Source organism: Clarias gariepinus, chromosome 22 (assembly GCF_024256425.1).
Source record: "Clarias gariepinus isolate MV-2021 ecotype Netherlands chromosome 22, CGAR_prim_01v2, whole genome shotgun sequence".
Lineage (NCBI taxonomy): Eukaryota > Metazoa > Chordata > Actinopteri > Siluriformes > Clariidae > Clarias > Clarias gariepinus.
Genome location: NC_071121.1, coordinates 15,342,505 through 15,370,000, shown reverse-complemented (window position 1 = coordinate 15,370,000; position 27,496 = coordinate 15,342,505). Strand labels below are relative to the sequence as shown.

Below are 27,496 nucleotides of genomic sequence, written 5' to 3'. Positions count from 1 at the left end.
CCCTGATGAGTATTTAGAACTTTTTGGTATTTATGAGTTTGTGGAAACGACATGAGCTGAACAAATTTGATATTTTAAGTATCTGTAATTACTTAAGTAACAGTAACTGTCACCTTAGGGTTCCACCAACTTAAAATCTTTCAGACTAGTGATTTTGTGTCTGACGTCATCAGGGCAACAGGGCACTAGTGGCTCAGTGGTGGGTGTTTCACCAGGTGCCTGTCCCAAGCCCAGTTTAAATAGGAGGGTTGTGTCAGGAAGGGCATCTGGGGTAAAACCGGGAGCAGCCGAAAGACCAACAACAATTTATTTGATTTGCAACAACTAAAAATTATATATATAATTGCTTTCTAAGTAGTATAAGTTTGGCTACTCAATAATGCAAGTAAAGAACGATAAATACGAATGAGTATAACAAACTCAAAAGCTCATAGTTCTGTTTACTTAAAACATCATTACTTAAAAAATTTGATGTAAAAAAGATGTAATAAATCTCTTATTTGTAACTAAATTGTGTAAAAGAAAATGAATCTGTGCCTGCTGTTTGAGATAAGGCAGCTTGTTTATTATTAAATATTACCCAAAAGTCTCTAAACGTAGAGGAAATTATTCATATTTTTATATATACATTTTTTTTTTACATAATTTACACTATTTCTTTATAAACACATATAGAATCGTCTCTGCTACTCATGAACTCGTGTCATGCACGTATTTACACTTCCGATGAATTCCTTTAAATCCAGCCATGAGATCAAATTCAATACTTTACTTTGTCGAAACTCTTCTAAACGGCTTTCTGAGAAAAAAAAAATCCGTAATATAAATGATGCATGAGGAATAATAATAATAATAAAAAAAAACCACATTTTGTTTAAAAAAAAGAAAAAAAAGTTGAAATAAGCTGAACAATAAAACACATACATTTTTTAAATCTTAATATGGACCTGGGCAATTATGTAATTTTAAAAAGGCAGTGTTGGGGGACGTTACATTTTAAAATAACTAATAACACTACAAAAAAAGTAATTAAAAAGTAATCAGTTACATTACAGTTTTACTTTCTGATAACAGTAACGTGTTCGAGTACTTTTCCATTGCAGAAAGTGAAAATTTCTTTGTGATTCCTCATGCATGTTGTTTTAGTCAAGACCTTTATAATTATTCTACCATCATCACTCAGCGCAGTTTGGCTGATAATCTGTTAACTACTAATACTCCTATCTCACCTCGCGGTTTTGATGGACAGATTACATAAATTGTCTGAATAATAGATTGAATTTTAAAAAAAGACCTAAATAACTGAGTAGTTAAATGGCGGACCTAACACGTTAGATTACTCGTTACATCAAAAAAGTAATCCCAGTACTCTATACTTTGTAAGATGTTACACCCAACACTGATTACGGGTAATACTGTATATCAATAGATGTAATTTATCATTTTATTATTGGTGAAGTTTAAATATTTCTTAATTTTTTTTATAATATTACATTTTTCAATTCAATTTTTATTTATATAGCGCTTTTAACAATGGTCATAGTCTCAAAGCAACTTCACAAAATGAAAAGTAATTGTATGTGTATGAGTGAAAGAAATAATAGTTTAAAGGTGATAAATAAGCTTGCCTTGATGAGATTATTCTTTCCTGTTAGCCTGGGTGAATACTTTTGAATACACAATGACACATTTTATAATTATATATTGCAGTTTAAGTGTCAAAATAATTGTAATGATATATCATTTTATTTATTTTTTTTTGAAATAATAAATCGTGCATCCTTTTAAAAAAAACAAACATTTCTTGTCATGTACAGTGAATTCTCATTTCAATTCCTTCTGTTCCTCGTCTAGCTCCATGATCTTCGGCGGGGCCCAGAAGGAAGGTGTGGAAGACTCGCTTGTCAGTGAGGGCCTGAAGGAGTCCATTAATTCCTACCTTTACATGACTGAGAATAGCAACTGTTGCGAATGTTCGGAAAACTGGGACACGTGAGCTGGCTGGACAGGCTGAAGACAGGAGGAGAGTTACTGTAAGGCCGAGACTGCCGGCTAGACTTTACTGTCTCTCAGATCTCAGACGGCAGATGTGTTCTGCGTTCGTGCAGAAAAGAGTTGAAAAGAAAGAGACGGCGCTTTCCTGTAGTCCACAGTCTCTGTTAAGTCATCGCGCTTGTTCCAGTGTGGGTGATGGAGATTATAGCGTCACAGATTCCTGTGTGGACTCGTTCCTGAGGATGTGAATTAAATGCAAAATCAAACCGAAACAAAGATTTCGCAGTGACAGTGGGAGGCTCGAAGCAGCGTGTGCAACCATTTGTGTTTCTGGAACTTTCTGTTTTCACGGACCAGCGAGAGGTGAGGCCATGATTCACAGACTCGAAACCTTTCCTTCCTGCTCATTTACAAAAGGTTGTTTTTTTTCTTTTTTCTTGTCTAACTTAAAAGTTCTGACTACAGAACATCTGTAAATTCACTGTGTGCTCTGTACAGGTTGTTGATCGTGCTACGTACGACACTGCAGTATGTATAATTTACTGCTGCTTAAAGAAACGCTTCAGAATTAAGTCCTGTTTTCACTCAAGTTGAGCTACAATAAAAAAAAAAAAAAAACATACTGCCTCAGGAAATGTGTGTGTGTGTGTTGCAGAGAAAGACAAAGTGAGAGAGTGTTCATATGCATGTGTATTGTTGTGGCGAATTGTTTCCTGTTTAAAACATATTCACACAACCCAGCCCATGTCAAAGAGTTCAGGTGAACTATGAGGTATATGCGTGAAATCAATCGTAATAAAGCACATAGTGATTTAAAGTTATAAGCATTCCTCCCACCATTGCACATGTCGGCCGTCTGTCTAAAAATGCCCCAAACTGCCCAGATTTCCCCCTAAACTTGAAATGTAGTTGTTGTTTTGTTTAATGTTTTATAGATTTCCTGTGTATTTCCAGTCTAGCCCTTTTCTATATGATTCTGCACAATCAAATCATCATCTAAACAGTTCACACTAACATATGGACTGGGTAGTTGATACGTAATCCATTACTACATAGGAAAACAAGTTCATCATCAGAGTTTTCAATATATATCTTAATAAGTCCTCTAACTTAAGACATAAACAAATAACTGGGGCAGATGATCAGACCAGTGATGAGTTTACTGGTGATGCTGAATGCCGAGTGGCTGAAACAGACGAGAGGGGAAATGAGGTCGCTGCTGAAGGTTTTATCTAAACAACTCATTTTTAACCTTTATCTTTAGGACGCTTTCAGCCTGTTGCAGTAGGCATGTTTTTTAAATAGAATTTACATAATTTAATGTAATATGAAGAAATGATGGGTGGCTCAAAACTTTTGCTTTATTAAGATATCCCTAAAGAGCAAGTTAGCGGTGATAGTGACATGAAAAACCTTCCTGGGATGACGTGAGAAAGAAACCTTGTAGACTCAAAAGGAAACCCGTGCTCATCGGCCCGAGACCGTATGGTCTCAAATAAATGCTTTCTATAACCGTGTGCTATATGTTCAAATGTTCACTTGTATAGCAGAATCTTCCATTTTAGTAAACACAAAGTACTGTACACTATTTAAATGGTTATTTAAGTTTTAGACTAAATGATTATATAAAAATCACAGAGATCTGGGTAATATCATAATTCACAATAAAAGTTACATTTCTTGTCACATACTGTATAGACATGACTACATTTGAAAAATGATTCCTAACCCTTTAAAGCTAGTTGGTGCCAGGTGTATGAGTGAGCACTAATACAGTAAAATGCTGGAGGGCAGCACGGCTCCTTTACACCTATAATAGGTGTTGAGAAGAACTTGTCCTGGACAGATGGTGATGCTGAAGATTCTCGCTTTGTTTTCTTGCAGCACCACATGGGCACAGTGCGAAGTAGTAACGCATTTCATAATATTATAATTCACACGTAAAACAAGGTTGACCTCGGCTCACTGTCTGTGGTTTAATGTTGGTCCAACGTTGGCAAGGGAACACATTACATGACAATCCTGCCAGGCTGTATTTAATAGTGGCTGAATGTCTGATGATTCTGGTTGCCAAACGTTGGACAGACGGATAAAGCGACATTGGCCCAGCGTTGGCACTCGGCCCCGGCCCAGTGGGAGGGCAGAGCTTAGTGAGGGAGAAGGAAGAAAGAACAAGGAGAGAAGGAAGTTTAGTTTTCAAGCGATCTCAAATGGTTGTTGCTGATGTTTACCACCAGATGGCAATGGAAGCTTTGTATAATCTACACGGTTCGACCATAACAATAAAACATCGTTTAATGTAATAATCCCATACATAACTGTTAACTTCCAGCAGACTAACACTGCTATCTGTTGTCACCCAAATAAGGATGGGTTCCCTGTTGAGGCTGGTTCCTCTCAAGGTTTTTTCCTATTGCCATCTCAGGGAGTTAATACCACTAGTACCATTGTCACCCTCAACATTTTGACTCACACGTGTTTTCTCACACATTTAATGATTCTGTAAAGCTGCTTTGCAACAAGTACCATTGTTAAAAGCGTTATAAAAATAAAATAGAATAGAATTTAATTAAAACCACTCACAGATGAAGTAAAGAAGATTTTGCAATGTTGGACAGAAGAATAACGGGCAAGCAAATAAGCCTGAGGTGACTGGTCAGAGCATCTCCAAAACACCAGGTATTGTGGGGATTTTCTGCTAGGCAGTGACTAGTACTTAACAAAAACAGTCCAAGAAAGACAACCGGTGAACCAGCTACAGGGACATGGATGGCCCAGGGCCAATGCACAAGGCTATCCTCTCTGGTCCGATCATACAGAAGAGCTGATGATCGATGACAGAGCATAGCATCGAAGCTACCAAAATACCACGTGTACACTGCCAAAAACACCTGTATTGGGCGTAAACATCACAGTGGATAAGGATGCACTATGTGAAGAAGGCAAGCCGGCTGAGGAAGTGTGATTCTGCCTTGGGTCCCGACATTCATGTGGATGTTACCATGAGATGTGCCACCTGATGCACACCAAGAACACGACTTCATGAGGACGGTATTCCCTGAAGGTGGTGGCATCTTTCAGCAAGATGATATACCCTGCAATAACAGTTCCGGAATGGTTTTGGTAATGCAACTAAGCGTTACCACGGATCCCAACAAGGCCTTGCTTAGTGCCATCTTGTGCCAGAAACCACAGCATACAGTACAGATATTAAGTGGGCGCTTTTATTGTTATACTTAATTGGTGTATATACAGTAGCATAGTGTAGTAGAAAATGAACAGCCTTAAAACTGAATCTCTTCAGCACCACTAATTAGAGAAACAAGTGTTGTAAAAGCTGCATTGCTCCCGAACATGAATAGAGGTGAAGCAGTGCGAGGGCTGAGGAAACATCAACAAAGAATAATAATGAAAAAAGATTGAATACATTCTTATCAGATCATTAAAGGTGCGTTCCTACATGACACACTCGTATATGAGCTGTTCATCCATTCAGTGCGTGCATGTCAGAGAATGCATGTGTGTGAGTAAGATAGAGAGTGAGAGATTAGTACATAAGCCTATATATAGCTGAATCTGACCTTTTTAGAGACACCAGAACAAAACAGCCGTCATGCACTAATCCATTAATAACTCACATTATGAAATATGAAAAGGGAGAAAAACAGTGACGCAGCATAATAAATGATCTGACACTAAACAAAGAGACTCTCTGACCCCATCACATTTATAATGTGAATTCACATTTTCTCAGATTTTACAGCAAATGGAAAGCTCAAGCCAGTCTTGATGCCGCAGGCCTGTGCTCAGGCGTACTAAGTTTGATGCTCTACCACTTCTGTTATCTGAACTGCTTTGTTATAAGTGATCTTTCATCTTTTCTTCTTTCTAACCAAACATTCCACACATGCTTAGAACATCTCTGACATTATGTCATAAACCATACCACCAAATCAAAGCATGACACAGTTCTCCATCCACACGCTTCAGTAACTGGTTGAGTTATGAATACATTTAGACCGTCATTGACAATCTCATTGACTCCAGATGGACTTTTTTGATGACATCAAAGGAACGGCTCAGTAATCCAGTTTTTCCGTAGACTGCATGTATGTGTATTTATACTGTATATACTGTACACACTGCTCTGTTAATGATGTACATGCCAGTCATCTGTTCCCGAACATCTGGATTTTCTTAGGATTTATAACAGTTTAATTACTATTATTGCCCATGACCAAACAAAAAGATACGGAACAGCGCCATAAATCTTATTAACTGCTCGCTATCAGATTCTATAATAATAGCAAAGCAGAACTATAATAATAAGGGGCTTTACTGGAAGCAGATGCACATGTTGGAGGAAAAACCTGTTAATGCTATACTGTAGATTAAAACCTTACAAATATAATATAAAATATAATCAAGTGTTTTTTCTATAGATAAGGGGAAAAATAATTGATAAAGGAACAACCTAATGTATTATTACAAATACAGATAAAATTCAGATGCTTGTGTATGTTCAGTAAGAGTTCAAACAGAAAAATAAGAAATAATTCACTCAGCTTTAAACGGCTTTAAAATAGCTTTAAAATTTTTTACCCTCGTATCCTAATGTATCTATTTCTTATCTTCTATGATGGCGCTGTTTAGGCGGCTGCCGTCGCGACTCTGTGGTCGCACAAAAACATTTCACTGCATATTGTACTCTGTATGATTGTGTATGTGAGAAATAAAATTTGAATTTGAATTGAATAAAATTCGAAAATATTTATTTTGATACTGAACTGATAATTTAATACAGATACAGGTATAATACATATGAAAGCAGGTAACCATCACATACACACACAAAGAAATCAACTGAATCAAGCAGGAAAACTTCATGCATCAGTTTAATCTATATCCAGTTTGATAAAAAAAAGTTAAATATTTTTTTTGAATTTACAAAGAAAAAGTTTTTTGTACGTAGCAAACAATCTAGTTAAAAAATGTTTTACAAGATCAACTCATATACGCTGACACGCAAGAAATAAAATAGACACCCACAGTTTTTAATAAAATGTATTCATCAAAATTGGTTGAATTATTATTACTACTGTGTATTTCCTTGTTTCCAGGTTTGAATGAATTCATCATTAAACATGCCTAGAGGTAAAACTGTTTTTTTTTTTCTAAATAAGCCAGAATAAAGAATCTTTTTATTCTGAGGGTGGACTGTCCCAGACACAGAGACAGATACCAATCTTAAAATAGCCTTTTTTACTTGTGACCGAATTATAGTTCAACTGAAATGATTTAGATGCCGTCATGCTGATGTATAGCCACGAAAGGAAAGTGTATGTAACTATGTATTCATAGCCAAAACTTCCTGATTTCTTAATTTACCAGATTTTTTCAGCTGTTTGCATTTTATTACAAAACTACAGTATGGGTGTCTATTTAGTTTTCACATGTCTGTATACACTGATCAACCACAACATTAACACAGGATCACCCAAGGCTAAGGCTAAGGCTAACCTGCCTGAAAAGCCAATGCAGCACAAAAAATTTATTTTTTTAAATGCTGTTTATGACAGAAAAGATACCAGAACACTTGAGCTGTTTGGTGGCACAAAGGGAACCCACACAGGTTTTAATGTTATGGCTGATCAGAGAACATGATGTTTGACATCAATTTTTTAACAGTTGATAGCTTTGGTTGGAAGACATAATACAATAATATATTGCCATTGTTACCTCAATATATTTATTAACAAACATATAAGTGTACGTCATTCCATCATTGTAACTACACAGTATACAGCTGTATAAGGCTCTAATGATGATGTCCGTTTTACATCTTTTCATACTGTACAGCTATTATCTGTACTTTTTCCCTGTTCAAGTCCACATATATCAATTTTCTGGTTAATTGTGTGTATGTAGATAAAATGAATTTCTTTTTTATATGAAACAATCTGTGAATAATCTCTCTCTATATAAAAATATATAGAGAGATATTTCCAAAATATATTTTAATTGAGTTGATGCTACATGGATAAGACAATGTATAGTATTTCTCAGATACAGATTGCACATGCCTTTATTAGAAAATAAACAGTTACACTGCTCGCTATTATTATTCAAACATGGTCTTTATAATAGGAAGAATCACACATAAACTGGATGATGCAATGTGCTAAATCTCCACCCATACGACGACCTCTTTTTTCCCGCTCTGAACCAGAAATGAAACACAGTGCTGTACTTAATTAACTAAAGTAGTCAAAAGCACAAATCTGACCTTTTAGTGCTGCATTGCTTAAATGACAACAGATTGCAGTGAGGACTAGTGCTGCTGTCAGTTAAATAACAAGAGAAAGAAAAGAAATAAATTAATCACAGTGAAATATTTTACTGATTATCCTATTGCTGTTTGGTATTCAGACTGTCATTGACAAATAATCAATCATTTTACTCAGGCACTTATGATGAGTCTAGAATGTCCAAGTAATCCAAGTCCCTCAGACGACACACACACACACACACACAGAATAGCTTAGATTTCAACTAGAAAAGCCTGGGTGACAGATTCTAAAGACGAAAACCATCAGCATAATAAATGTAAAATAAATGCTGGGTTTAAATATCTGAAACTGGAAAAATATGTCTCATAAAAAAGGATTTTAAAACCCTCACAATTATTGCCAATGTTGAACAAATTTCACTTAACACAATTCCCCAGAAATATTGCATAATATTAACTACTGTACAGTCGCTTTAGACTGCTGTGAGGAATCGCTCCATTTGCACCACAGTTTTATACATGTGCCATAGACTCGGTTCACTTTACGCAAAGCAGCAAACTCAGCAGTTCAACACACACACACACACACACACACACACACACACACACACAAAGAGCGCTTTGCTAAAGTGCACATGTCTGAATCTCCCGTCATCTCTACAGACGTCTCGACAACAGTGTTAAGTGTATAACTTTTATGTATTTTTAATATATTGACGATGTTGTCGAGACATCTGTAGAGAGTACTACTGAACTATACTGTATTAGACGTTTGTAAATGAGCATAACGGTATAAAGGAAGGAAGACATGATACGAACAGAATGTTCTAGATTTTTATCTCTCTACACATTCGATTCTACTTTACTGTGATCACTGATATGTTCAAAGGGGTTTTTATTCAACACTCGGTGCTAATGTAGGTTTTGCACATATTCATAAAAATAGAAACCAGACTGAACACAAAATAAACACGAAAAGGAACTAGCCTTGTGTCAGTTTTGCATGGTGATGCAAATCGTGATAAAAATGTGATTGTGCCCAGTAAGATTAGACTGAAATAGTTACTTCTGAGTTCGCATTAGGACTGCTTTTGGTTAAAACCAAAAATAATAGAAGATAATCCTGTCTGCTTAAAAAAAACAAAATCAACAGACTTGCTGCTAATTAGCACATCACATGACTGCTAGCTGACCCCAAAACAACTGAAGATTATGATTCAGTTATTTGTCACATGTAATGACTTTTTCGCATATCCCAGTTAAAGAGCGCAGGGTGAGACAGGATCCAGCACCCTTAGAGCAGTTAGAGTTAAAGGCCGTGCTCACAGTTGGGCTGTGATGGGATTTAAACCTAACCTTCCAAGCAGTAACCCAAAGCCTTAACTGTCTAAGCCACCACTGTCCCAGTCTCTCATAGTCAGCCATAATATTTGTATTTACAGCAGTGGTGTCAAATTCATAACACTTGGGTTAGCCCACCAAAAAACAGGTGGGGGGGACTGGTGGAAACTGGATGTGGTACCATTTAATCACAGATCACAATCACACACACTACAGGCAAATCTGAAAACACCAGTCAGCCTACAATGAAAGTCATTGGACTGTTGGAGGAAACTAGAGTACACGGAGGAAACCCAGCAAGCACGGACAAGAACATGCAAACGGACCTGAGGTGAGAATCAAACAAATGCACAGAACAAACAATCTCCTACAATTAAACAGAACGCAATTCATTGCCAAAAGAGACACTTTTTTTAAATAGCCTTATTTTTTTTTTTTTGCATAAATACGACCCCTAAAATTAGGATTATAAACATATAATACCATATGATCATTATTTCACATGACTTAGTAAAGATTCCAAATATCTTTAAAAATAAAATTATTGTAAAAGTTATGAATGCATAAGTATTTGCCCTGCAGCTTGCAGAAAAAAACAAACAAACAAAACAAAAAAACCCAGTCCTTATGCAACTGCAGTGTTTAATTGCTGATGACGTGACGTGTTCTACTCTATTATGCCCCCTACTGGAATAACAGAAACTTTAAATTTAAGTAGGACCCACAAAATGGTCTTAAACTACAGTGCCGGTTGAGAAGCCTCTCCCTTTAATCAGGCTGTATGTTTGACACTCCTTCACAGTATGTCAGTAAATCTTAAAGACAAGGAGCTAAATGAAATCACTCCACTGATACAGTAGGATTGTCACAGAGAGTAAATCTCTCCAATTAATCTGTGCTTTTCAGTATTCTAAGGGAACAGGAAGCACTGCAGGCTTTATTTCTGTTGCCACATTAATCGCATATTAGAGTTCATGGTGACACTGTAGCTATTATCCAACCATGATAAATAAAGCAACACAAACTTTGGGCAAAAAAAGGTTTAGGGTTTACTGGTTGTACTGGGAGGCTGATGGTTCAGTAGTAGCGTCCCCTCCTGCCATGTGGGAGGTTCGGTTTAAATCAGATGTTGCACTCTTAGTGTCAGTCCCAAGCACAGATAAGATGGAGAGATGTGTATGCAGAGAAGCGTCGGGCGTGAAACCTCTGTGGAATCAAATATGTGTAACGGAATTTCTGTCCCCGATGGGGAGCAACGGAGAGAAAATGGTCAATCAGGTTTAAAAGTAGAAAATAACAGAACACTGAAGCACTGTAAATGCGCTTAAGTTCAAATCAGCTCTAATATAGAGCACTTGTTTTTAACCAGAGCCTCAAAATCTCTCAAAAAATAGACCTCAGACTACGACCGAATACTGCAAACACTGTGAGCACATCCTACTGCTACAGGCACGACATACCAATGATGCAAACTGTGCTCAGAAATTTATATACTGCATAATTTACAGGTGAATAAATCCTTTCTATACTGTGGATGCTATGGGAAATGCCTGGATGAGATCGTTTATAGAGATAGTAAGTTCTGTTAGTCTGTAATAGTGTGCAGGTAAGTGAAAAAAAATAGTTCTGCTTTAAATTATAAATATAAAAAAGAAGACATTTTTGGCAAATTGATATAGAAGGTGCATAGACACATACGTAAAGTCAGACACACACATACACACATACACACACAAGGGCCCTGGGAAATGCTTCCTTTGTTATTTGAGTGTTGATTTAAAACCTTCTCTTTGTTTAGCTTTACACCCATCTCATCTCCCTCGCATTAGTGCTACGTGGAATAATAAGAAATTGAAACCTAAGACAGAAGTTTATCCTAACTATAAAACTCACAGACTCAGAGTTAGCCTGAGAAGTCGAAATAGTTCCTCCTCGCCTCTCCCAGAACTTAGTGTACAAACATCACCCGTGACTACTGATAAGCTTTAGTATGTGCCACTGGCAATGATTTCTCTCCTCTCCTCTCATAAACGCAAGCGGGTCAGCACGGGCTCTGGGTCAGTCTGCGGTAGTGTGGCATGACCTTGCTGTCAGGAAGATAGAGCGCCATCTCCAGAGCCACCAGGATCGTGAACTCGAAGCCGGTCAGGTCGCGCCGGCTAAGACGGAACCTCTCCTCCAGCTTCTGTACGGAGAAAATAAACAGGAGAGAAAATGACCTTAAACCAGACGGAGGCGTGAGAAAGTGAAACTTTTAACATGAGTTTTGAAATGCAGAAATGTGCAGGTTGGAGCATGTGTTTGGAATTCCAGGAAAGGGTTTCCTAAGACGTTTATTGCAGGAAGTTTACATTCTATTGCTGTATTTAAAAAGTGAGGATTGAACAATGTGCCACACTTTAAATGGTACATTTAAATGCGTTATAGTTAGATTTGATGTGGAATGTCCAAAAGGCGTTTGCCATAAATTAGTCAAAATATTTTGATTATTAGTCTTAGGGTTATGTAAAGAACCTGCCATACGTTCCCAGTTACACAGGTATTAGAGTTCCATTGCACACACATTTATATTACTGTACATACAATTACTAAGCATGTTAATAGAAACACCAAGATATTAATGCCATTTAATGATATTATTCCAAGCAGCCAATCATGGATCAGTGCAACATAAAAAAATGAAAAAATTATACTGGTCAAGAACTTTTAATCAAACATTAAACATGAAGAAAAACTGTGATTTTTGAGCCAGATGGGTGAAGTATATTTAAAAACTCCGGATCTCATGGGAATTTCACAGACTTGTAGCCTTGTGGATAAGGGAGGATTGATGTGAGATGTATTGAGAAGAAGGATGTAGTAACTCATACAGCTACTCTTTACAACCGAGATGAGTTTAATTAAATAACTGCATGAACGTACAGGTATATATACTAACAGCGAGCGTATACACTATTGACTGTGTATACACTCAAAACACTTGCGTAACTGTTACTCATTATAAATTCACTAATTGGCTCATCTACCATTTTAATGAGGACAAGAGAAGTCTGAGCGATAACGCGTACAGCATCAGCATCATACTCTGATACTAAAATCAGTTCCTGTTCTAAATGTGTAAAGATCAAGCCGTCTGCAGACGACTCTCATGTTAAATGTCCTGTGATGCAATTCTTCTTCTTTGTTTTTCATTTCATACATAATCATAATCATGTTCGTGTTAAGGCCTACAGCAATTATGTCAGAACAGTATAACAGTAACTATTCATTAATACAGAAACTTAGAAAGATAGTAACATGCAGAATACAAAATGTCTGGAACATTCATATTATGGTTTAAAGTGCCATCATTAAATCATTTTTACATACAGTTTAAATCTTATTCTCCTGTATACGTGCATGTTTTGCTGGTTTAAACTCACATCAATCAGCTGTTTGACTTCTTGTTTCTTGAAATCGCTGCTGATTTTGGCGGCCAGCAGGAGGCAAGCGGCAGCCACCAGCTTCCTGTTGTGCTTGTTGAGGCGTCCCTGAAGGACCAGCTTCTCGAAGTAGGCGAACGCCATGGCGATGGTGACCGGCTGCAGAGCACACTCCTCCCCCACCGCATGCATCTCTCGCTTCAAACTGATCCCGATGTCAGAGAGGGAAAGAGAGAGAGAGAGAGAGAGAGAGAGAGAAAGAGATTATATAATATATTTATTTATATATAAGCAGTAGTATTGTTTAGGAACGTAGACCATCCCAAGAAAAGCTTAAACTGCACGTTAACCTTCGAACTAGTTCACCTTTTTACTAATGTTTCCTCTAACTATATTCTGTGTGTGTATACATGAAATGTGTGTAGGCTTTAAAATACCATTATAAATTAACCATCAAAATAGTTCATAAAGTACTTCAAACAAAACAATTAAATTACTGTCCCTATCCCATTTCTCTGAAATTAAAACTTTGGCCAATTTGGATTTTAAGCAAAGTCAGTGTGTGTGCTGACTTTAAGCTGTTATTTACCGCTGACAACAAGGACGATTATACTATACAAACCTTCTAATCTTGCTGAGCGTGAGCTTGATGTGAGGAAACTTCTCCTTAAATGTCTCATTCATGTCTTTTTTCAAATCTGATGGCTTCACATACTCGATTACTGTAGTCTGAAAGACGCAGAGGAAGAAAGAGCATGAATGGATTAGGAAAAACACAACCAGACCTTTATGTTACAGCTTTAAAAACTATACATATTACCCCAAAGCATCCTACGTTGTTAGTGCCTTATGTAATGCTGATACTGCCTGTGCTTAAAATAGCAAGAGTGTGTTTTTTGTTATGCCATTTTTAAAAAATGAGGTATGAACTAAACATTTGTTTAAGAACAATTGTTATTAAATCAAATTATAATATAAATGGTCATTAAGCAATAAACAAAGTAATTAAATTACAGCAATTGTTTATAAAACAAAGTTTGCTGTTTAAACTGCCTGATACATCGTGTTACAGAAACACCACCCTTGCTAGAACGGTTTAACCTGTGAATACATGACTGAATTGTCTTAATGAGCTACAGTATATAAAAGGCCAGTACATGAGCTCTTATGTTGTTAAATCTATACAGTCTATTAGGGATGGGAATCACCAGTCACCACCTGATATGATATTATCCTCATGCCTAGGTGTTGATTCCATTTAAACTGTAATTTTACAGTATAAGTATCATGATTTTATAAATATACTGATTTGATACAATATTTTTCCAGATTTTGCTACAATTTAAACCCTTTTAAAATGTAAAAATTTTTACGATTCCTTATAACATTGGTTTTCTCACTTAAAAACCAAGTACAGCATTTAAATAATACAAACTAACTTAAATTACTAGAGTTTAACATTTAACTTCAAATTAAATTAGGCAAAAAAGATCTGTCATCCAGCATTATTTTTCTAAGCAAATCGTCTCAAATGCCTCCAAAATCGCAAAACACAACTTAACAGTGAGCGTGTGATTTTTTTTTTTTACTAATTCACACTCATGGTGTTTTGAGACCGGTGTAAGCGTGTTTAATAAGCGAGTTTGAAACTAATTCGCTCACAAAGTTTGGAGAAAAAGGCAAAGGCTTTTAACGAGTGTGATTTCGGATAATGTAACACCAAAATATGTTTCTGTTGCGCCACACTTAAGATTCACGGCCAATCAAACCAAAAAAAAAGCTGAATATGCAAAACTGAATCAATTTTCATCCCCAGTTCCATAGCCTATGCAGTCAACAAAGTCAATACTTTCATACAACTTGATCTCCAAACTGAAAAAAGGACACAACTGAGCAGTTATTTCTAAAATGTCCCACAGTTGTATCATTTTTAACTGTATTACAGACAAAATTTTACAGTGAGCCACAGTGAGAGGAAGCAAAATGTCTTTCTGTGCCAACTGAAACTATATGTCTCTCACTAAACTTCACAATCCAGAACACTGTTTTTGTACAGAATTGTGTAGGGATACAGGATGAAGTGGATCTACAATATGGGATACAACAACAGAACATATTTTTGTGCCTTTATCAACTTAGTTTTTCAGTCAAGGGCTGAGAGACTTTATGGATAGCTGAAAAGGAGTACCTAAAGTTTCCAGCAGTATTCAGTCTCTGCTTTTTTTGTTTTGTTTTTTTGAGTGCACTAATTTATTGACCTGGTGTCAAGCAAACATTGTGTCCCAACAAAATGATATTCATAAAATGTGTACTATATGGTCAAAAGTTTAATTTGATGTCTTTTTTCAACATCAATTTTCAGACTCGCTCCACATTCTGATTCTATAAAGACCCACTCTACAATAAAAAGGCTTTTAATTAAAAATCACAAGCAAACCTGTGTGAACGATATTTTCAGTAGTGAAGTCAGGCACTGGTGTTGGATTTTCAATGTAGATTTAATTTACAGTATTAAGGGAACACAGCTGTCCAACGCTCCCTGGCCCTAAGTGACAAAGTTATTACTGACAGCACCCCCTCCCCAGCCCAGCCCCAGAGAAGGATTAGCAGAAGATCATGGATGAACCTGAATCTGGCCTCCACACAGACACTGTAATAAATCACTGACAGACATGTCATACACTAATCCCTTCCTACAGAACAATATAAGAGGAAAAAGACAGTGTCGCTGACTCACAATAACAGTGTAGCTCTCGTGTAATTTAACATAAAAGGCAAGATATTTCATAAGTCTGGTTTTTATCATCATACCATATATGAGGCAAAGATCAGAACTCTCTTGTGCTTCCCACAAGGCCACTGAGGGTCACTTAGCAGGTTGGGGTCATAATCAGCATCATCCAGACCTGCAAAATCACACACACACACACACACACACACACACACACACACACACACACACACACACACATACACATACACATACACACACACACACACACACACATACACATACACATACACACACATACACACATACACACATACACACATACACACATACACACATACACACATACACACACACACACACACACACACACACACACATACACACACACATAGGCTTGATTAATATTCATAGTCAGTCAGCTCTTTTTCCTGGATTTTGATCCTCATTTATTACTTTTGCTTTACCATATTTTCGCATTTAAAATTTTGAAGTTTATGTTTTAATGCAATGAAAATAATTTAGCACGCTTTGCATGAGGATGCGCTTATATGTACACTCCTGATCATGTACACAAACTAAACCCTTGTAGCAAATACAAACTGTAAACAGATGACACTGATTAAATATAAAGTAAAATTGTATATTAAACAATTTGGATGTTTGCACCAATGAATGTCTCATTTCAGATTTGAAATTGGATGTCAGATTTGGTTCATGCAGCTTTTTTTTCGAGGTAGACTCACGTTTTAGGTACCACTAGAAACTCTGCCTTGAGCCTGAGTCAGCCGGTTTTGTTAATAGAATAAAAAAACTGAATTTTAAAAACTGGAAGCAGAAAATGATGACAGCCTTAAAATGTAATCTGTAATAACAAATTTTTTGGTTTTTAAAAAGTTGTGCTGTTGGCAACATAACAAATGGGATAACATTGGTATTAGTTTTTTGTAATATTATTATACTGATTAAATGACATCAGAACAACACTGACTACAAGACACCAGGATAACATTAAACAAATGCCCCTAACACAATGGTGCAAAAAACATAGACACCCAACTGGTGGCCTGCACGAGATTTAATGTCCAGACCCTGCAGTAAGGCCAAATGAAACAAACAAAAACAAAAATACTTAGCATTTGAGATCTGTTCTATGAAACCAGATATGATGCAATTTGGACGCTCAATATTACAGCAGAGTAGTTTCGGACTTACAAATCCTTCTTAAGATTAGAATGAATAACAAAAGAAAACAACAACAACTATCTAATAGATACATCTTTTTAAACAGCAAATAAAATTAAAAAAAAGTTTTTAATCCAAAATGCTCTTAGATCTACGGTAAATCTATATTGTTTCTTGTGTTTTTCTCAGTAGTTCCGCATCATTTTATTTTGTTGCATATTTCATTTTTACTTCTGCTGAATTTTTATTTTTCTAAAGAACACTTTAGAAAGCAAATAGTAGAATCATCTATAAATACTTCAACTAAACTAATATAAAATGTCAAACATTTAGCTTGTTCAGTTTTTGACTGTAGTATGATTAGATAATAGTCGCTTTATAAGATCGCCTATTCTTTAGCACTCTCATGTTAAAGTTTGTAACATTAGAAAAACTTATACAGACTCTGGAAAGGGTTAGAGAAGAAGAGCAATTGAGTTTCTGTATGAGGAAGTCTGGTTAGAATTAGAAATTTGGCATTAGCAGATTAGCAGAGTGAAAGAGTGATGACTCTGCAGTATAGCTAAAGTTCCTTACAGTATACCAGACATCCTGGATTAATGTCCTCACAAACCTTATAACTGACCGTTTAAAAATTATAACCTAAAGGGAATCAGACAAAATTGGCAGTATTTAAAACATAAAAGGAGAGCCTCCTGAGGCGCAGAAAAGCTGCTAGATTGATATATATTACAGAAATATATACAGGGCCTCGACGTGCCAGACCCAGGCTCTGGGGTTGTGGAACTTCACATCTCTGTAGGGGAAGGAGCCGGAGCTTGTGCAGGAGGTAGAGCGTTATCAGTTAGATCTGATGGGGCTTACCTTAATGCACAGCTTTAGCTCTGGATCCATACTCCTGGATAGGGGTTGGACTTTGTTCTTCTCCGTAGTTGCCCAGGGTGTGAGGCGCCAGACGGGTGTGGGGATACTCACGAGTCCCCGGTTGAGTGCCACAATGTTGGAGTTTACTCCAGTGGATGAGAGGGTCAACCCTCTGCGCATGAGGACCATGGGGGGGAAAACTCTTGTGCGGTGAATAAGGAACATCTAGAGGAGGCCCCTGTTCAAGAGGCCTTCAACTCCCACCTCTAGCAGAGCTTTTCCAGCATCCCTGTAGGAGCTGGGGACATTAAATCAAAGTGGTCCATGTTCATAGCTTCTATTGCTGAAGCTGCAGCTGTGAGCTTAAGGTTCTTGCCTTAAGGGACGCCAACCCTCAAACAGCTGTAACCCTCGAACAACACTCGATGTCTGGTATACTGTGGGGTGGACACCTGTGGTTAGGGAAGCTGTCCGACTGAAAAAGGAGTCCTTCAGGGATATGTTATCCCAGGGGACTCTAGAAGTAGTTGCAAAGTAACGGCGGGCTCAAAGGACATTGGATTGGTGTGCAGCTGAGTGTGAAACGGTAGTGATGAGGATCAGCACCTTCAAAATCTGTGGCCATGGTTCTCAGCAGGAAACTAATGGGATTGTCTAGCGAGTCATTACCCCAAGTGAAGGAGTTTAAATATTTCTGTGTCTTGTTTACAATTGATGGAACATTAGGACGTGAGGTTGGCCATAGAAACAGAGCAGCGGGGCAGTCACTTCGGTTGCAGTCGCTTTACCGCACTGTTGTGACGAAAAGAGAATTGAACCAAAGGGCAAAGCTCCAAATCTACCAGTCGATCTTCGTTCCAACCCTCACCTATGGTCATGAGCGTTGGGTCATGACCGAAAGGACAAGATGGAATACAAGTGGCCGAAATGGGTTTTCTTAGAAGGGTAGCTGGCTTTTTTTCTTAGAGATAACATGAGAAGCTCAGTCATCCGTGAAAAACTCAAAGTAGAGCCGCTACTCCTTTGCGTGGAAAGGAGTCAGTTGAGGTGGTTCAGGCAACTAGTAAGGATGTCACCAGGACGCCCCCTAGGGAGGTGTTCTTGGCACGTCCGGCTGGAAGGAGATCACGGGCCAGACCAAGGACTAGATGGAGAGATTGTATCTCCACACTGGTCTGAGAACGCCTCAGGATTCCCCAGTCAGAGTTAGCTGAGGTGGCTGGGAAAAGGGATGTTTGGAGTTCCCTGCTGGAACTACTACCCCCATGATCAACTTTGGATAAGCGGTTGAAGATGGATGAATAAAGAAATATATACAGTATGTAGAAAAATTACTTAGAAATAAGACCATCAGAGAAACATGCACATCATTAATATTTAGAACGGATGACTTTAAGATATTTTAGTGACAAAATTAAAAAAGAAAAAAAAAACTGAAACTGACTATTAATTAAAAGCAAGATAAATTAATAAATAACTGTAAAAATACAGACCAATATTAAATCTCGGCTTTATATCCTAAAAAAAAGTTGTAACACAGCAGTTATGTTGCGAATATAGGATTCATAAAGAGTAACAATATGGATTTAGCTTTATCATAGCACAAAGACAGCCATGGTTAAAGTCTTGTAGGTTAAATTGATCACTAATTGTTTGTTTATGTAAACGGTGCTCTATGCATGCTTATGGTAAGGTTTGGTGTTCTGCATGGTTCTGTTTTAGGCTCAAGGCTTTTTTTCCTCTATGTATAAAAATTATACGTAAACTCTAATAATGATGACACACAGTTGTATATATTTCAGCCAGATGAGAGACACAGTTTATCAAATTTAAGAAATAAAAGGCCTTAAAAACTGGATGTCTTTTAATTCTGACAAGCACACGGCACTTCTGAGATACTAATCCTGACCCCTTCTGATCAAGAGAGCTGCCTGATCCACCTTAATGTCCCCGTCCTTGTTGGAGTTCTCATCACTTTGAGAAACATTTTGCTTTCAGGGCTTGAAACTACAATTGCTGTGTTAGCTTAAGAACAGTTTTGCAGAAAGTCTCCAATAGTAAAAACTTTATGTTAAAACTAGATACATGATGTAAGTATATAAAACTTCTATAATGAATTTAATGGTTATACAATAGCACTTTTTGACAATATAGCAAACAGTTACATATAGAAAGGAGTTGTTTATAATCATACTATTTAGATTCACCCAGATAAAGGATGGATTTCCTTTTGCATCTAGTTCCTCTAAATCTTGAATTTACATATTTCATTGTTAAAAGTCCTACATATATAATTATTAATTGATTAAATTAATATCACCAAATTTCCCTTGCCAACCTTGTTATGCAGAATAATATTTCTCTAAAATCTCATTTTTACATGTTGAATGTATTTAAACCTTCGTATACACAGTCCAGCCAAATATGTTTCCCGGCCTCACCACACTAACACACAGATGGCAATACAATTGATGAAAAGTTGCTAAATTAGGCAACAGGATGCAGTGAGCAATAAGAGCTCGGTTAATGACAGACACACTGAATAACAAAACAACGTAACACACACACACACACACACACACACACACACACCCACACACACACACACACACACACACACACACACACACGTCCCTTAAAGATTATTATTAATGGCCAGCTGCAGCGTGTTCATTGCCACTTCCTTTCACATTCAGTGAGTCACTTAGCACTTTTAGGGCTATTTTAAACCCTCTCTGTGATATTGTTTTGTGTGTGTGTTTGTGTGTGTGTGTGTGTTTAATGCAGCCTTCATTTGGATTCTTCAGACATCATAGTGATCACTATTATACCCATATTTAGCAGACCTGTAGCAATTAGCTACAATGATTATGCATAAGTGCTTAAAGAGTTTAGGGATGGAAATTAACCTTTTAACTTTAAGTTAACCTTTTCGGTTTTGGAACCAACACCCATTAATACGAGAGGCTTGAGTATCATAATGTGATCCTCAACACCTTACATCAAGTTACTTAAAGTTATTATATTACAAACACGACACAGGGGTGTGAAAAGAGACCAGCTGCAGTAAAGCCAATTGCAACTGACTACAAGAACCTATTATCATCATCTACATAAAGTGAATTATGAAAAATGCCAGGAATTATTAAAAATAAAAAAGTAGTGATGACATACATTGCCTATGCAAAAAGGTCGCACTTTTGATGAGGTCTTTAGATGACATTAAAGGTGTGCTACTCCATAGTGTTTCCCAAATTACATTTAATGGGGTTATGGCCAGTTCATGTGTAAAGATGATGCCTCATGCTCTCAGAGTCCTGAAATATGCTTGTACCATCAGGAATGAAAACATGCATTGATGGGATAATCTGATCATTCAGCTGCCGCATAATGATACTGAGAGCAGACCTGACCAACTGAAGCAACCCCAGGCTGCTTCCGAAGGCTTGTTCAGTGGCCACTAGGTGCATTGCTTCATGTCTTCCACTAGGTGCATTGCTTCATGTCTTCCACTAGGTGCATTGCTCCATGTCTTCCACTAGGTGCATTGCTTCATGTCTTCCACTAGGTGCATTGCTTCATGTCTTCCACTAGGTGCATTGCTCCATGTCTTCCACTAGGTGCATTGCTTCATGTCTTCCACTAGGTGCATTGCTTCATGTCTTCCACTAGGTGCATTGCTTCATGTCTTCATGCCCTTCTTACCCTTAATCAGACTCAACCTTAACTCACCAGACCATATGGCTTTTTCTCTAGCCCCTAAGTTCAAAATTTAATATTCCCTGGCAAATTGAAGCCTTTTTTTTAGATTATACCCACCGAGCGGTTTTCTCACAGCTGTTTAGTTCCACAGCTATCCGTCATCACCCAAAACCCGAGGTTGGGTTTCCTGTTGAGTCTGGTTCCTCTCATAGTTTCTTCCTATTGCCATCTCTGGGTGATTTTCCTTGCCACTGTTGCCTTTGGCTTGTTCATCAGGGACTATCTGATCATTTTGATGTATATCATTCCTTTAATTGTGTTAAGCTGCTTTGCGACAATGACAATTGTTAAAAGCGCTATACAAATAAAACTGAATTCAAAAGTTTAGTCCCAATCCTGTGAGTTCTCGTCACATTGCATTACGTTTTACAATGCAGCCTCACCAAGATTTTAAGTGATCTTCAATGATGGTTATTTTTATAATTTTTTCAACCACATTTCTTCTGCAGTTATCGGTTCAATGCTGTGTAATAATAAGAAAAATAATAATAATAATAATAATAATGTGTCAAAATTTCAGTAAAGTGTTGGACAGTTCTTAACCCAGTTCCAATAATCCAGTAATCACCTCACTTGTCTCTTTGCTTGATGCAGGCCAATTATTTAACTTTTCCATGACCACAGTAGACATATTCCAACTTTCCCGGTCCAAAAATTTGACACGATTCAGTGCACCGGTTAGTGCAATTATCTGACTTATTTTGACTTAATTTGCCCAGGCAGGGAGTGTATTTAAAGTACTCTTAATTAAACCCCCCAGCTCCGGCACCATGACAGTGGGAATGGGGAAAAACGTTCTATTTGTACAAAGTATTTAACAGTTTAATTTTAAGCAGCTTTACAGAAACTTGAAAAGGAAGCAGACTCAAAGGAGAACCAGAGCACATCTGGGTGACAGGATATTCCAATCATAAATCATTATGACTGCCAGTAGAGCAGAAATGAAGCATGCCTTTATGAGCAGATTGTTGAAAAGGGTATATGTATGTGTGTGTTTGTGTGTGTATTAGTGTCCATGTACAAGTCATACCCAAGTCAAAGCCTACAGTGCTGTTGAGGCGGGATGGAGGGTAGCTGCTGCATGGGATGCTGTTCCTCGAGTAGGGCCTCTGCAGAGAGATTTCTGGTGGCTTCTCACGAACCAGTGCATTAGTGGGGTACAGAAACTGGGCATAAGAGACCGTCTGAAACACACACACACAATTTGGACATTTTTGTCTGTTATTTTGACCTCCACTGGGTTTTTCACGAGTTTAATTGGCATAATGATCAGTGTCAATTATATGTATCATTAAACACACACACACTGACAGGTCTATTAGCTTAATGGAAAGCTGAAATAATCCAGCGAGACTTGAAGCTCTTACCCTGCCATACATGCCAAGCTCCACCCCCTCCAGGCCAGGGAGCATCTCTAGGGTGGTGGAAATTCCCCCAGATGAGTGCCGCCGCCTGGGGGTGCTAAGTGCTGGATCACTGACGAGACAGAGAGAGAGAGAGAGAGAGAGAGAGAGAGAGAGAGAGAGAGTATGTGTGTGTGTGAGAGAAAGGAGCTTTACTACATTCATGTCACAGTTAAATATAACTTTGCAATAAATAGATAAATATTTTATTAATCACAAGGGACATTACAGGTAACAATCTTCTGCAGCCAATCAGTAATACACTCAGACAGACAGGTAATGCCATCCATGGTCTTAAGCTAACGCATTTCTCTCCTTCGACTGAGTTTTACTACAAAAACCCACAAAAGGCAAGGGAAGGGGCAACTCAATGAACAATACTTCACTGGAAAACATAAAAAATGCTTAGATTTATGAACACACTGCTGAGTGTATGACTTTACTTAAGTGTGTGTAAGGTCCATGTTGGTTATTGAGAATGGTGATAAAGTATATGATACAGAACAGTTACTTCCAACCAAGTGATTTGATTGGATGAGAGACATTCTACGAGTCTTGGTATATGGCTTAACACGAGGGGACATTTAACTAGGACTAAACCATATGTGCGCATTGCACATTTATGGACATTTGCATTAAATCACTTATTTACTTATTAACAACAACCCCTGATGCTATATGAGTCACACTTATTGGTCAAACGCACACTGTGAAAAACAAATAACTATTTATTCATCAGTCAGGCCAGAGATTAGTGAACGATTCAGTCATACAACTCGACCATTCCCTTCCTCATTTACGGCGGTCAATCCTACAATTCTAATTTGGCCTTTAAATTACTGTTTTAGTTCTTTAAACCGGACTGTAGCTAGATATACTAGAACCACACTAGAAGTATGTTAAGATTGAGCAATAAAACTTTTCTTGAAAAATTGTTTCAGCCCTACTTCATAGTAAACCGTGTTTGTGGAATTGTTGTATAAAAGCAATATATCACACTTAATGTTGTGCTGCTTGCTGGATATCAGCATGACTATAATGCCTCCAGCACAGTAGTCGTGCCCTCGTGCCTACAAGCACATCACAGCCATGCTGACATTGCTTAGTTTTCAAATACAGTAATAAGTCGGCATTTAAACAGATTTTATGCTTTTAGCACCAAAAACACACAACACAAAGAAATTTAGAAAGCATGTGAAACAGGCTAAAAGCAAATACTGCAGTGCTGATGCAGGGGATGTACATCGTTCATGTGCACTGCTCTTTCCTCCTCGGTGAATTGCCTTTTCTCAAATCGCAAGTTGTATTTGTAGGTTTATCCTATTTTCATCTCAGGGACGACAATAGAACAATAGAATACTTCTGCCCATGGCTCTCTCATCTGACATATCTGATAATTATGATTTATACACATTTCCTCACACTTTTTAAATTAATTTTCATATTTTTTTAATTTTGTAAAATCGCTATAAAAGTTTTATATAAAACAAATGAACTGAGTTGTTTAATATAACATGCCGCATTAGCTGGGAAAAACAAAAAAAAATTAAGGTGTTTACTGCATCACTGTAGCAAGGTATAAAAACGTTTTATAATTAAGCGAATTCTTATTCATAATTGATAAGCGCATGTTCTATTCTGCTACTTGACATTCTCTATCTTTATAATATATTATTAATGGAGCAGTCTAAATAGTTATTGTGAAAAAAAGTCACCACCAGCAAACCCTAAGCACATACGTTATTTAACCCTAACTGATGCAGTGAGTTTCTTGTTTCTTAAAAAAAAAAAAAAAAAAACTTGTAAAAAGAAACATATCATGGCAAAGATTTCGGAAGGGTCAGATTATTGGCCGGCATCAAGCAAAGAAAACAACCAAGGCTGAAACTACTAAAACTGGGTTAAGAACTGTCCAATGCGTTAATAAAACCTGTGACAGTAGTGAAAGAAAAATGAAATAAAATCATTAAAAAAATAAATAAATAAATTAAAAAACTTACGGCTATGTTTCATAGTGAAAGTAATGGCATTACCACATGCACAATGGAAACAGAACTAAAGCGATTGGGACTAAATACATTTACATTTAGGCATTTGGCAGACGCTCCTATTCAGAGCGACTTACATTTTTATCTCATTACACATCTGAGCAGTTGAGGGTTAAGGGCCTTGCTCAAGGGCCCAACAGTGGCAACTTGGTGGTTGTGGGGTTTGAACCTGGGATCTTCCGAACCGTAGTCCAATGTCCAATGAGCTACCCCTAAATAGCTGTTAAGCCTTAAGAAAACCACACATCAGGAAAAAAGGCTTCAGTGTATGTGGTCTGATGATTCCAGATTTACCCTGATGGGCACAGAAGACAGGCTAATGAAGTGGTGTGCCCATTAAGTCTAGTGCCTACCATCCAAGGTCTGTGGGAGCTGTGAAATAATCTGTGGTTGCTTCAGTTGGTCAGGTCTAGTATATTCAGCAGTGGTATAGGGATTATTAGACATAATTTTCACACATTTATTAAGTCCAGACCCTAACCCCAGTGAGAATCAACAATACAAGATCTTGGAGAGAAACTGATGTAATTCTTAACAAAAATAAATGTTGTTACATTGCTCAAGCTTATTGAAAAAATAGTGTGCAAAAGGTAGTCCAAGAAATAATGAAGTGTTTTCTGAAATTCCACATTTTTTGAAAGCTTGCGGAGAAATGCAGATTTACTGTTTACTTGATCGATTTTTAAATGTGCTAAAAAACAGGAAAATGTATCATGTATGGCATTTTAGCAGTTTTATTTTGACAGTGCCTGCACTTTACTCTTAGAATTATATATATATTTAAAAATCTGTAAACTAGTCTAAATTATGATGTCAGTTTACACTTGCATATGTCTGAAACCTATGTTCAGCTAAAGCAACTGGTGAATATTTTAATATTATTAAAGGTGTGGAAAATACAACCCATCATTAGCAGCTTAATTTTATTTATTACTGAGCACTTATAATTGATTATTCTGTTTGACTGAGACTGGAATGAGGTTTATCCCTGAATAGCTCAGACCATGTAGGCCTGCAAATAATGTAAACATGGCAAAATACTGTTGTACTCTGTACTGAGAGACTCTGTGAATTTTATATACAGCTAGGGTGTCACTGGATACAACAGCTTGGGCAACTCCTAGTCTATGGTTTCAATGGATGTGAGATGAAAGAAAAGATGAAACAGAATCGGACAGAAAATGAAGTGGCGTAGGTTGTGTCTCTTAAAAGCTCCCGGGCTGAAAAAAGTAGACAGACCTTCATCGATAACATTCACAATACATCCTGGCTGGCTCACCTCCCACACATCAGGTTGTGATTCCTTTTTCAGTCCTTTGGACACCTAACTCCTTTAAATAACGTGGTCCTCCATCACGGTCTTCGCTCTGTCACAGTCTCTCTGTTCAGACTTAGCCCTCTACAAATAGCAGCTCTTTACGCACTAACAGATGCGCTTAGGAAACTGACCTGAATCAGCCTGCTTAACACTGGGGCTGTCTTCATCACCATCGTCTGTGTTATGTCATTAAACACCTGTCCATTCTCACATCCATTCTCCATTAACCCATCAGGACTTCTCGGATACAGTTCACACACCGCTTCCTTTCAAGCAAGGCTTAACTTTTCTTTTAGCCCTTTAATATAATGTGAAGAGACTGTGAAGTTTCCCTGCATTCTTAGGATCATGGGAGGACATGTCAAGGGGATGGTGGGAATGCAAGTAAGGTCACAGTCTGGGTCCAGACTATTTGTGGGAAACTGATTCCAAGCCTAAATTTGCCGCCTGCCTCGTCATCCAGTCATATCATTAATCCCCTAGAGGAAGCGATACATCCTGAACACTGTGCGTCTAACACGCATTCTCTCTCTCTCTCTCTTCCTCTCTCTGTCTCTGTCTGGTATTTTATCATGAACTACATGAAAGTCCCAGGAGAAACAGGGCAAAGAACAGAAAATGGCAGGAACAGAGATCACAGTGATGTCGAATATGGGAAAGCGGTGACTCAACTTTGTGGCATCAAGAAAAAAAAAGGGAAAGAAAAGATCACAGAGATTCGATAAATTAGTTTGGCTGCTAGATAAAAAATACTGTTGATCTTGGGTACCTTATGTAGAAACTCTCTCCATATGGCAGCACAGAAAACGCAGCACATAGTGATCTCTTGGCACAGATAAGCACGATCCTGTGAAACACAAAAACACACATTAGAACACACACTCACACACACACACACACACTTCACCTTTTCTATTTCAATGTGCGACCGAACATAAATTCTTAATATCATAGGGACTTTTCTTCTCAACCCTGGCATGGATTATATTGCAGTCCACCTGGTGGACCAGAACTCTATCTCGTTGCATCGCTCTGTCCTTCCTCCTGTCTGCTTACTGCGATTGCGGTGACCGATTTAATTGTACTTGGGCCCCCCATCGCATGCAAAGTGTAGTACACTAGGCCGATCAGATGCAGA

General features: G+C 37.6%; 2 protein-coding genes across 3 annotated transcripts in view; one reads left to right on the top strand and one right to left on the bottom strand.

Moving 5' to 3' along the window:
- The window catches only part of sla2b (Src like adaptor 2b), a 12,740-nt gene extending 6,204 nt beyond the window's left edge, over positions 1-6,536 (top strand). For both annotated transcript variants that reach the window (XM_053483131.1, XM_053483129.1), the window contains exon 8: positions 1,855-6,536. In XM_053483131.1, the coding sequence (XP_053339106.1) occupies positions 1,855-1,996 (142 nt within the window). In that variant the 3' untranslated portion in view covers positions 1,997-6,536. The remainder of the gene's footprint in view (positions 1-1,854) is intronic.
- Positions 6,537-6,756: 220 nt separating this feature from the next.
- Positions 6,757-27,496, bottom strand: part of cables2b (Cdk5 and Abl enzyme substrate 2b) — a 41,162-nt gene continuing 20,422 nt past the window's right edge. Inside the window, exons 3-9 of the mRNA XM_053482098.1 lie at positions 27,128-27,205; positions 22,957-23,065; positions 22,620-22,773; positions 15,859-15,953; positions 13,670-13,776; positions 13,048-13,252; positions 6,757-11,810 (exon numbers count right to left, since the gene is read on the bottom strand). Coding sequence (XP_053338073.1) covers positions 11,667-11,810; positions 13,048-13,252; positions 13,670-13,776; positions 15,859-15,953; positions 22,620-22,773; positions 22,957-23,065; positions 27,128-27,205 — 892 coding nt within the window. The 3' untranslated portion in view covers positions 6,757-11,666. The remainder of the gene's footprint in view (positions 11,811-13,047; positions 13,253-13,669; positions 13,777-15,858; positions 15,954-22,619; positions 22,774-22,956; positions 23,066-27,127; positions 27,206-27,496) is intronic.